The 13,901-nt window shown below is 31.3% G+C and overlaps 1 protein-coding gene across 1 annotated transcript in view; it reads right to left on the bottom strand.

Moving 5' to 3' along the window:
* The window catches only part of nompC (no mechanoreceptor potential C), a 98,389-nt gene that overhangs the window by 64,557 nt on the left and 19,931 nt on the right, over positions 1-13,901 (bottom strand). Inside the window, exons 15-18 of the mRNA XM_080178214.1 lie at positions 9,914-10,013; positions 9,017-9,115; positions 5,892-5,993; positions 49-121 (exon numbers count right to left, since the gene is read on the bottom strand). Coding sequence (XP_080034340.1) covers positions 49-121; positions 5,892-5,993; positions 9,017-9,115; positions 9,914-10,013 — 374 coding nt within the window. The remainder of the gene's footprint in view (positions 1-48; positions 122-5,891; positions 5,994-9,016; positions 9,116-9,913; positions 10,014-13,901) is intronic.

Raw genomic sequence — 13,901 nt, forward strand, 5'->3', positions numbered from 1 at the left:
GTGACTATCTATCTATCTATCTATCTATCTTTCTATCTATATATCTACCTAAAGAAATCAAAGCATCACAGCTGCTGTGTTGACCCGCCAAAGCTGCCAAATGCAACGGTGTCTGCTTTTTCTAAACAAAAAATGATAAAAGTGTAAATGGAGATAGTCCCTCAATGTGACGTCATAAAAAAGAGGGAGATCAGAGGAGAAGTGGGAAAGTAACCCCCTAAAAACGAGATGGATAATCAATCATTTTTATGACGTCATGTGTCTTTTTTTGAGCAACTTTCTTAATTTACAAAAGGTTTTAGATTTTGTATTTTATAGAATAGGACAAACTAATTTTAAAACAGCCCTAATCCTTCCAATTATAAAATATATAAGCAAAAATGGCTAATGATATTTCAAAAATATGTTATCAGCATAAAAAAAAGTAGAGAATAACAATTACTGGCCATGTAGTACCCACTACCCAAACTGATTAAACTGGTAACCAAAGTTTTATAATCAGCATATTTTACTGGAAGTACCAAATTGAACATACTGGTACCCAAAGTTGTATAACCACCTTATATTATTCATTAGCTTAAAAACTTTGGGTACTTTTATAGAATAGGGATTTGTTATGGAAGCTTCCATAATATGGAAAATAAATCGGTTCAGTGGTTAATAGCTAGACACTAACAGACAGACAAATCACTTACTACTTTATATCAGAAAGGGAGGGGTCATTAGGCTGTTTATTACACTAGTCCCAAAAGTTTAATGATAATGATTTCTTTTTTGTTGGCGCAACAACTTTGGGGACTTTTGAATTTTGATTAGCTGTTTCATTAAGTTGAGTGTCCTAACGTTTATACCACTAACTGTTATCTTCATAGCGGGTAATTTTGTGCATCATAATTAATTGGGGATGTACATCAGTTTATCGGCAATTGTCATATCCCTTTAGATCCCTGAGAAATATAAGTCAAGTAGTATAAGTTATGATTAAAATTAATAAATAAAAAACAAATATTCCCAGAGATCTATACGGATAAGACAATGGCTGATAAATTGATGTACATCCCCAATGAGGATACACTAAATTACACCTTCTGTGTTTATAGTGGTTGAAATGTTTGGACACTCAACTCAATGAACCAACCAATCAAAATTCATTAAAAGTCCCAAAAGTTGTTAAGCCAACGAATAAGAAAACGTTATTATTAAACATTGGGTACTAGTGTATTAAAGAAGACCATTGTCCCCTCTCTCTTTCTAAGTAGTATAAGTTATATGATTAAAATTAATAAATAAATACCATAATATTCCCCGCAATTAATCAAAACTAAACTATGTACAACATATGTCCATACAAACATCCTATTATTTTGAAAGTAGTAAGGTTTTTTTTTGTCTGTAGCTTAAGATTTTTAAACCGATTAAACCTTTTTAAGAAAGATTTTCATGGGTCTAGGAATGGTTTTAGGCTATTTTCTGCCGTACCCTATCCGATCAAAGGCACGTGATAACAAAACTGATATTGCTTTTATATTTTTCATTTTAATAATCGTGGAAATTTGTCTGTAATACGAAGCTTTATACATGATTTTTCGGTATGACTGAAAAACGGTTCTAATGCAGCGGATATTAATCGGTTTCGAAGCCATACTGAAAATATTGATTACTAAGTTTTATTTTTTTAGTATTATAGAAACACCACTTACGTTTAGGTCGACCTATTATATCATTGTTAATAGCGGGTTATTCACCTAGTTATAGCCCTACAGCCAGGGACAAGAGGAGGACTTTGGGTGCTGGTACCCAAAGTTTTTTAATCACCTTATCTTATTCAATAGGTAAAAAAAACTTTGGGTACTTATCATTGTTAATAGCGGGTTATTCACCTAGTTATAGCCCCTAGCCAGGGACGGAGAAGGACTTTGGGAACTGGTACCCAAAGTTTTATAACCACATTATCTTATTCATTAGCTCAGAAACTTTACTTCACTTTAGAGGGTTATATAACTATAAGCCTAAGGAGAGAGAGGAAATTGAGTACTGGTACCCAAAGTTTTATAACCACTTTATCTCATTCATTAGCTTAGAAACTTTGGGAACTTAACCCTTGAGGGTTATTCACCTAGTTATAGCCCCCAGCCTGAGATATTGGGTACTGGTACCCAAAGTTTTATAACCACCTTATCATATTAGCTCAAAAACTTTCGGAACTTCTCATTATTTATTGCGGTTTATTCACCTAGTTATAGCCCCCAGCCTGAGATATTGGGTACTGGTACCCAAAGTTTTATAACCACCTTATCATATTAGCTCAAAAACTTTCGGAACTTCTCATTGTTAATAGCGGGTTATTCACCTAGTTATAGCTCCAGCCAGGGATGTATTTGTACCCATTGGAATTTGGTACCCAAAGTTTAATAAACAGAAACTTTGGGACTTCACCTTAGAGGGTTATTCACCTAGTTATAGCCCCTAGCCAGGGAGGAAGGGTACATTGGGTAATGGTACCCAAAGTTTTATAACCACCTTATCTTATTCAATAGGTAAAAAACTTTGGGTACTTATCATTGTTAATAGCGGGTTATTCACCTAGTTATAGCTCTAGCCAGGGATGTATTGGTACCCATTAGAATTTGGTACCCAAAGTTTAATAAACAGAAACTTTGGGACTTCACCTTAGAGGGTTATTTACCTAGTTATAGCCCCCAGCCGGGGAAGGAGGGTACCCGATTTCACTGGTACCCAAAGTTTTATAACCACCTTATCTTATTCATTAGCTCAAAAACTTTGGGTACTTCACATTAGAGGGTTATTCAGCCAGGGAGGAAGGGGATATTGGGTACTGGTACCCAAAGTATTATAACCACTTTATCTTATTCAATAGTTCAGAAGCTTTGGGTAAAAGTTATATACTTCCAAATAGCAGTGTCGTAACCTTTAACTAATGTCTACAGAAGGGGTAATTTTGTCTATTAACATTAGGGATCTATGTATATCAATTTATTGTCCATTGTCTTATCCCTTGAGACCCCTGAATTATAGCCGTCTCGTAATAATAATATTTCATTTTATTATCGAACAGTGTAACCAAATTTTAGCTATTTTACAAAAAGAATCGATATTTAATTTGGATGTTGCATCAGATTTTCATGTTCTCTGATAAAGTGATTCTCAGAGCTGGCTAAAGTAGCATTACCCTTTACCCTATCTTCTCCCCTCCAACTGGATGAACTATCTGACCAGTAAATGATGTCAATGTTAGCAATATTTCCCTTGTCATAATATCCATTTCTACATTGATAAAATGTTAGTTATGACCTCTTTTATTTAATGTCATAAAGTCGATGAAAAAAAATATTAAAACCGCATGTTGAAAAAACGTTTTTAAGGTACTGTACTAACGAAGAACCTTTGTTTAAAAGTCCTAACTGTACATTCTTATAAGTAGCAAGTGTTTATAGGCCAAGGCATTCCCATAAAATACTATTAGCGTTTTCAATTTCAGCTAAATTCTTATGTAATTTGTTGTTTTGTTGGGAACACTTGTGATTATATTTATGTTATAAACATATTCTTGGAATCGATATATAATTACTTGGATGTTGCACCAGATTTTCATGTACTCTAATAATGTGATACTCGCAGCTGGATAAAATAACGATAACCCCCATCTAGCTGCTTTAACTCCTCTCCTAATTGATGAACGAACTGACCAATCAATGAGGTTCATACTAGTAAGTAAATATAACGATAAATTTTCCACTGTTAATAATATATCCACGTACTCTATATCGATTATTTTTGAGGTACGAAAACTAATTAGTGGTTTAACATACTTATTTTATTACCTAGTTAGAAGCGAAGCTAACATGTAATTAGGGCAGGTCTTTTCGTCTGTCTGTCCTTACACAATTTTGTGTTTTAAAATACTCATTATAAGAAAGAGTTAGAAGCGAAGCTAACATGTAATTAGGGCAGGTCTTTTCGTCTGTCTGTCCTTATACAATTTTGTGTTTTAAAATACTTATTATAAGAAAGAGTTAGAAGCGAAGCTAACATGTAATTATGCAGGTCTGTACGTCTGTCTGTTCTTATACAATTTTGTGTTTTAAAATACTCATTATAAGAAAGAGTTAGAAGCGAAGCTAACATGTAATTATGCAGGTCTGTACGTCTGTCTGTTCTTATACAATTTTGTGTTTTAAAATACTCATTATAAGAAAGAGTTAGAAGCGAAGCTAACATGTAATTATGCAGGTCTGTACGTCTGTCTGTTCGTAAACAAAATTGGGGTCTAAAATACTTAGCAAAAAAAATCTCTACAATTAGGGCAGTATTTGTTTTCTTCTAAAAAATTTAATCTAATCGTTATTACGTTATTAATTTACATAATAGTTCTTGTAATTTTGCCTATTAAAAATATATACTTGTATTATGTTACATAGTTGCATTATGAATATGAACTATGTATATATACTAAAAATGTAAGTATGTCTATAAACATTATTCTGCATCAAGAAGTTTTTCAACAAATTTACTCACAATTTTGCTTTGACTCTTATTCATTTATACTCTGATTATTCAATTCTGACACTATACAAGTGTTACTGTCCGTTTGTCCTACCGTTTCAGATCTACGCTTTTATGGATGTTGTCATCCTTGTTTTATTAGAATGTACTGCTATTATGTTACATAGTTGCATTCTAATGAGGGTTAACTGTATATAATAAGTTAATTTTTAATTTATGACTTATTTTTATTTTTAAGTTGCACTAGAATCGTTATTTCGATGAGGAATTTATTTTCCAGTATGGCTTCGAAACCAATTAATATACGTTTAATTAAAGCTGCTTCTTTTCAATATTGAAAAATCATGTATAGTATCGTAATACAGACAATTTTCCATGTATCTTAAAATAAAAATGATATTAATTTCCCTCGGGGTTAAAAATCTTATAATTTTTCATTTTAAAATCCGCGGATAGCTGTGTATAACACAATGAAATTAATAACTATTAACACTTTGATTTTTAACAAATGAAATAAAAAGACAAAAAAGTAATGTTGTTGGAAATTACAATTTATTTTGCGTCAATATAATGACTAGTTAAGAAGTCATTAACCAACCAAAAATCTAATAAAATGAGTGTTGCTTTTTTCATTATCATTTTGATCAAAAAACATTTGTTTTTAAAATAATAGTATGCTTAAAAGCGAACCTTTTTCTATAATTTGTGCAGGTCCGTCCGTCCGTAACGGTTAACTTTTTTAGTTGCTTTAAGTATGTTATAATTAAAAGTAAAACTTTACATGGTGATTCCTGTATTAATTAGGTATGACTAGTAGCGACTCTATAATCATTTAAACATTTAAAACAGTGTCATGTATTTAGGCAATTTAAAAAAAATTACTTACAATTTTGTATTATATGTTCGTTTGTTTTACCGTTCATTGCTTCGCGTTTATAAATGTTGTCATTCTTGTTTAATTGTTTTCACATAAAACAAGGATGAAAACATTTATAAACCAGGGAGCTAAAGGGATAAGACAATGGCGAAAACATTGATGTACATTCCCTATGATGATATACAAAATTACCCCACCTGGAAATTAAAATCAACTTTATTAAAAAAAAACAGTCAAAATTCAAATAAAGTCACCAAAGTTGTTAAGTCAACGAATAAGAAAACGTAATTTTAAAACTTCGAGGACTAGTGTAATAAACAGCTCCATCCTGCAAAAATTGCAGATTTCGGGCCAAGATTCGAACATACGACTAATAACCCCATTATAATATTTACCCAGGTGTAAATTCGCATGGGGGGGGGGGGGGGCAGGTAATTATCCCTCTTAAATTTAATTATAGCATAGCCGCGATAAAAATAAATAAACTTACCATACTCAAAACATCGATGGTGGCGTTATGCTTGGTCACGAAACTGTGCACCATCTTAGTGAACCCCATGGAGGCAACATAGTGTAGGGGCGTCCATCCAGCCTAGAGAGAGAGAGATAGATAGATAGATAGATAGATAGATAGATAGATAGATAGATAGATAGATAGATAGATAGATAGATAGATAGATAGATAGATAGATAGAAAGATAGATAGATAGATAGATAGATAGATAGATAGATAGATAGATAGATAGATAGATAGATAGATAGATAGATAGATAGATAGATAGATAGATAGATAGATAGAAAGATAGTTAGATAGACATATATATACTTATAAAAAAGTACCTGTTTTATAATATGAAAAAAAATTTTCTAAATGTTTTACAACATATGAATAGATATATAAATAGATAAATGGATAGATAGATAGATAAAAAGTTAACTGCTATATAATTTGTTTCTAAATGTTATACATATGTTCTGTAATGTAAATATTATGTTTAATCGTCATCAAAATCCTTTCAAATACTTTAAGAATTTATAGCATTTAAACATTTTAAAAAGATTTATGATATTTAGGAAATAGGTAATAGATTAATTGATAAATAGATAGCTTAATTGATAGATAGATTGAGGATAGATAGATGGATTAATTGATTCCTAGATTGAATGATTGGTAGATTGATAGATAGGTTGATTGTTAGATTGATAGATAGATTGATTAATAGATTGTTTAATAGATTGTTCAATAGATTGTTCAATAGATTGATCAATAGATTGTTCAAAAGATTGATCAATAGATTTACTGTTGATATAAGCATTTTTGGCCAGGAGATTTAAATAGACAGACAGACAGATAGACAGACAGGCAGATAGATAGATAGATAGACAGACAGACAGATAATTATATGACTCACCTTAGTTTTACTGTTGATATAAGCATTCTTGGCCATAAGCATTTCTGATATCTCCATACTTCCAGATTCAGATAGATAGAAAGATAGATAGACAGACATAGAGACAGACAGATACTTATATGACTAACCTTAGTTTTACTGTTGATATAAGCATTCTTGGCTAGAAGCATTTCTGATATCTCCATACTTTCAGATTCAGATAGATAGATAGATAGATAGATAGATAGATAGATAGATAGATAGATAGACAGATAGATAGACAGACATGCAGACAGAAAATTACATGACTTACCTTAGTTTTACTGTTGATATAAGCATTTTTTGCCAGAAGAATTTCTGATATTTCCATACTTCCAGATTCAGATAGATAGATAGATAGATAGATAGATAGACAGACAGATAGGCAGACAGACAGACAGACAGATAATTATATGACTAACCTAAGTTTTACTGTTGATATAAGCATTCTTAGCAAGAAGCATGTCTGATTTCTCTATACTTCCAGATTCAGATAGATAGATAGACAGACAGACAGACAGACAGACAGACAGAAAGATGATTATATGACTTACCTTAGTTTTACTGTTGATATAAGCATTTTTGGCCAGAAGGATTTCTGATATCTCCATACTTCCAGATTCAGATAGATAGATAGATAGACAGATAGATAGACAGACTGAAAGACAGACAGACAGACAGACATAAAGACAGACAGACAGATAGACAGATAATTATATGAGTAACCTTAGTTTTACTGTTGATATAAACATTTTTGGCCAGAAGCATTTCTGATATCTCCATACTTAGAGATTCAGATAGATAGATAGATAGACAGATATACAGACAGACAGACAGACAGACAAACAGATAATTATATGGCTAACCTTGGTTTTACTGTTGATATAAGCATTCTTGGCCAAAAGCATTTCTGATATCTCCATACTTCCAAATTCAGATAGATAGATAGATAGATAGACAAATAGACAACTAGAAAGATAGACAGACAGACAGACAGACAGACAGACAGATAATTATATGAATAACCTTAGTTTTACTGTTGATATAAGCATTCTTTGCAAGAAGCATGTCTGATTTCTCCATACTTCCAGATTCAGATAGATAGATAGACAGACAGACAGACAGACAGACAGATAGACAGACAGACATACATACAGACAGATAGACAGACAGACAGACAGACAGACAGATAATTATATGACTAACCTTAGTTTTACTGTTGATAAGCTTTTTTGGCAAGAAGCATTTCTGTTATTTCCATACTTCCAGATTCAGATAGATAGATAGATAGACAGATAGGCAGACAGACAGACAGACAGACAGATTTAAATAGACAGACAGACAGATAGACAGACAGGCAGACAGACAAACAGATAATTATATGGCTAACCTTGGTTTTACTGTTGATATAAGCATTCTTGGCCAAAAGCATTTCTGATATCTCCATACTTCCAGATTCAGATAGATAGATAGATAGATAGACAAATAGACAACTAGAAAGATAGACAGACAGACAGACAGACAGACAGACAGATAATTATATGAATAACCTTAGTTTTACTGTTGATATAAGCATTCTTTGCAAGAAGCATGTCTGATTTCTCCATACTTCCAGATTCAGATAGATAGATAGACAGACAGACAGACAGACAGACAGATAGACAGACAGACATACATACAGACAGATAGACAGACAGACAGACAGACAGACAGATAATTATATGACTAACCTTAGTTTTACTGTTGATAAGCTTTTTTGGCAAGAAGCATTTCTGTTATTTCCATACTTCCAGATTCAGATAGATAGATAGATAGACAGATAGGCAGACAGACAGACAGATTTAAATAGACAGACAGACAGATAGACAGACAGGCAGACAGACAGATAGATAGATAGATAGACAGACCTTAGTTGATATAAGCATTTTTGGCCAGAAGCATTTCTGATATTTCCATACTTCCAGATTCAGATAGATAGATAGATAGACAGATAGACAGATATACAGATAGACAAACAGACAGACAGACAGAATTATAGGACTTACCTTAGTTTTACTGTTGATGTAAGCATTCTTGGCCAAAAGCATTTCTGATATTTCCATACTTCCAGATTCAGATAGATAGATAGATAGATAAACAGATAGGCAGACAGACAGACAGACAGACAGATAACCATATGACTAACCTTAGTTTTACTGTTGATGTAAGCATTCTTGGCCAAAAGCATTTCTGATATCTCCATACTTCCAGATTCAGCTGCCAAATGTAAAGCTGATCTTGCTTCCTATAATAGATAGAAAATTGAATGATAGATAGATAGATAGGTAGATAGATTAACAAAATAGATAGATAGATGGATAGATATTTCTGAGCTTGCTTCCTATAATAGATAGATAGTTAGATAGATTGATAATAGATTGATAGATAAGAATATTATTAAAGGCTGATTCGACTTTTATATAAGGACATATCTAACATTAACAAACAGACAAACACACATACATCTATACATCTTACTGTCCTTATAATAGTATAAGTAACATAATGTGTGTCTGTCTGTTTGTTTGTACTAAATGATATCGCCAACCGCTGTTTCTTCTTTATAGGGTAGCTTTTCATAGGTCCCGGGAAGGTTTGGGTGAGAGTACCACCACCCTTCCAAGAGAAATCGCCCCTAGAAAAAAATTATCTCCCCCCCCCAAAATTTTTTTTTTTTTGTAATCTAAATTTTAAATAATGAGTTTTGGGATTCAACTCTCACCCCAAATGCCACTAGAGGCCTCTAGGGGCGAAGCCGCTAGTAGATTATAAAATGATAAATTACCTGGTCGAAAACATCAACCCTGGCATTGGCCTTCAAGAATATTTGGACTTATTCTGTACGGCGTTTTTTGAGATATTATTGTAAAGACAGACAGACACACTACTTTGGGTATTTATTAATATTGGGTACCTGATCAAAAACGTCAACTCTGGCATTAACCTCCAAGAAAATTTTGACAAATTCTATGTGGCAGTTTTTGAGATATTATTGTAAAGACAGACAGACACACTACTTTGGGTACCTATTTATATTGGGTACCTGGTCGAAAACATCAACTCTGGCATTAACCTCCAAGAAAATTTTGACCAATTCAATGTGCCCATTCTTTGCCGCCAATAACAACGGAGACCATCCACTCCTAAAGATAGATAGATAGATAATTATATAGACAGATAGATAGATAGATAGATAGATATTCAAAAGGATGAATCATAAACATGTTTTTAAAAAGTTTTTAACAATAAATGAAATAATTTTTGCAAAAATTGAAATCCTTACCATATTCAATTTGTGTAATTCTAGTCATATTCAGTGATTTACTGGCACTTAATTCCCATACTGTTCACAGTTTTATGTTGCTACGCTTTTTATGGATGCAATTCTCCTTGTGGTAATATTAGAGAGGGAGGGGACAATGGATTGTAAATTATAATGTTTTTTTGGGGGGATAATATTGAATCAAAATGAGATTATACAAAATATTAGGGTTTAAACTTTTTCGTAGAAGGGTAATTATGTTTATCACAATTGAAGAGTTCAATTAATTATTGTCTATTGCCCCATTCCTTAAAATTTTTGAGTTAAGGTTTTTAGGGATAAGACAATGGATGATAAATTGATGCACATGCCTTTATTATTACAAAAAAATGGACACTTCGGGTCATAGTATAATTTACAATGTAATGGCCCCTCCCCATCCTATTTAGTAACAAAGCTACTATATAATTAATGTTAATTAAACAAGTACGGACAAAATGGTGATTTTTATCTAAAAAAAGAAAATAATTAGTTAATTTTTGGTGCCACTAATACAAATAATACAGATTTTGATTATTTTAATATTCGTGGAACATTATCTATAAAACAATGCTACATATTTTTTAAGTATAGCTGAAAACCGGTTCTAATCCAGCGGATATTAATCGGTTTCGAAGCCATACTGGAAAATTAATTACTAAAAATACACATATACGGACAAAATGGTGAGTTTTTATCTAAAAATAAAGAAATTAATTAGTTAATTATTGGTGCTGATAATACAATAATTTTAATAAATAGGTGTAATATAGATAAGTGATTAACAGATAGGACAATGGGGGATAAATTGGTGTACATCCCCAATGATTATACACAAAATTACCCCTTCTGTAGATTACAATTAGTGATTGGAACGTTTGAATTCTTAACTAAATAAACTAATCAATCAAAATTTAATAAAAGTCCCCAAAGTTGTTAGGCCAACATTAAAACTTTGGGGACTAGTCCCTGGTGTGATAAGTGATTAAAAGAAAAGACAATGGGTTATAAATTGATGTATATCCCCATTGATTATACACAGAATTACCCCTTCTGTATATTACAATAAATGCTTGAAACGTTTGTACACTCATCCTAATGAATGAATCAATCAAAATTCAATAAAAGTTCCCAAAGTTGTTGAGCTTATAGGAATAGGAAAACATTATTATAAAACTCTGGGGACTAGTCCAATCTTTTTCCATATTTCAAATTGGTCATTATATCCTAATTATAATAGGACCATACTGACGGACTAACTAATATGATTTATAGAAGATTTTCTGAAAATATGAACTCAATTAGTAGAATTTGAATACATAGTAAAATATAGATAGATATACACAAATATATTAAGTACATGGTGTCCCAAAATAAACTTTAACGAACTAATATTTTTTCTCGTATTCATTCGAATCCAGTGGATAGGAACCGGTTCTCATCCATACGAAAAAACTATCTCTAGCACCGAATTATATCCAGCTTTCTTAAATATAAAAATGTACAATCATAAGATTAAAACCAGTTTTTTAGCCGGTTCCTTCGGCACCTCGGGAATAAAAAAACTAGTTTTAATCTTATAATTGTACATTCTATATCCGCGGAAAGCCGTTTATAATACGATGCGAGAAATAACTATTAAATTCTATTAAAAGTTGCCCGGTTAGTTAATTTAAATAGATATTAAGAAGACTATGACAGAATTATTAAATAACAAAGGCAGAATTTTTGTCAAACTTACGAATTATTAGATTTATCTTCAATTTTGAATAATTTAAAAGTACTTAGGACACCTTGTACAAGAACAAAAAAGTGTTTACATTAATCTACTTTGCAACTGTGCGCTTACAAAGATAATTCAAGCTGAAAAGTAAACAGAGAAATTCTACAAATTCTTTCAGCAAAAAAATCATCAAATTTTTTTTCATATTGCTCCTAGTATTTCAAAATGAATTTTGTTTTTTTGAGTAGAAAAAACACATCTGCACATATTTTTTTTATCAAAATCATGGATCTTAAGGGATAGGGTAATGGTTGATAAATTGATGTATATCCCCAATGATATTACACAAAACTATCCTTTCTGTGGCTGAAATGTTTGTACCTCAACTTAATGAATCAACCAATCAAAATTAAATAAAAGTCCCCAAAGTTATTGAGACAAAGAATAACAAAATGTTAATATAAAACTTTGGGGACTAGTGTAATAAACAGCCATTCCTCCCTGAGCAGGATAAAACAACAAAAAAAGTATAAATATTCTTCATAAAATGTTTTATAAATTTTATTTTAAGGTTTAAAAATAACAGGACGATAGTGAAAACTATGGTGCTTACTAAATATTTACATACATATATAAAAAGACATTATAGGTGTGTGTATATAATATATTTAGATATAATCAAATATTCAAAAAAACAAATTTTGATCTGAAAAGGCAATTTTTTTATAGTATAGTTCCCTTTCCTACAAAAAATAAGGAGCTTTTCTTTCGAATATTTTAAATTGGCTTAAACATTTATGAAATATTTTGTAATCAAACAAAATAGACAGACTGAAATCATGCTACTTTTTATTGTAAAAATTGTATGGACAACTACAAATAAACAACAACAATTATATAAAACTTTTTTCTGGATCACCCTGCAAAACAATATTCTTAAAAAAAGTTGGGTTTAAGAGTCATTTGTCTTTGTAATTATCACACAACATTATTAAACATGACAAGATTCAAAGTTTGATGTGACATTGAAAAGTCAAACAATACTAAAACCCACCAAATACATATAGTGCAATATTTAGCTACTACACAAAAGTGCCGCTTTAGACATATAAAAAAACTCAATATTATTTTGTGTAAAAGTTATGGCTTTAAAGAGATTATTCCATTTAAGATTTTTTCAAAGTTATGATTCTCAAAAGTTATTTGTAGTAGCAAAACTGGCAGTCAGCCAGTAACGCAATGGCGTGTAATTTTCTCGGCTACTTTTAAAGATAGACAGCTGAATTTTTTTAGTCTATTCATCGTTTTGTCCGTCTATCTTAAGGTCATGCTTTAAAAGTCATAAAACTTTTTTTTAAAGGTTTTGTAGTTTTCTTTAAGTTTTTTTGCTTATTCTCGTTATTTCTTTTCTTTGCTAAGACCAATGAACATCTGCTTTATAACTCACTTTGTCCAATTGTCCATTCCATTATTTTTGTTGTGCTTTGTTACTTATGGATATTGTCATCCTTGTTATATTTAGAAAAATAACTGGGAAAATTCAATGAAATCTTCCAAAGGAAATATCACTTTTGAGCTATAACATATATAAGATGCAGCAAATGGTGCCTAATCAAAAATAACGTCATACAATAAAAATGTCCAATGATAGGCCAGTATGCATTTTAATTGACCAATGGTGAAATGTATACTGGCCTATCTTAGGTGATTTTTATTGTATGACGTCATTTTTGTATTAAGCACTATTTGCTGCTTCCACATACAAAGTTGCATATACAAATATATATAGATAAATACAAACTTATTAACACAAAGAGAGAGGACAAATAATATTTAGTTACTTAAGATCTAGAAAACGGCTCTGTTAGGCATGTTCACAACTTAAGGAGTGAAAAATATCCTACATATGAAAATAACCTCTCACATTCTCAATTAATGTACATCCCCAATGATGATAAACAAAATTACTCCTATTTAAATTAAAATTATGATTGAAATGGTTTGACA

The sequence above is a fragment of the Acartia tonsa genome, chromosome 12 (genome assembly GCF_053477335.1).
Source record: "Acartia tonsa isolate MP-2025a chromosome 12, ASM5347733v1, whole genome shotgun sequence".
Lineage (NCBI taxonomy): Eukaryota > Metazoa > Arthropoda > Copepoda > Calanoida > Acartiidae > Acartia > Acartia tonsa.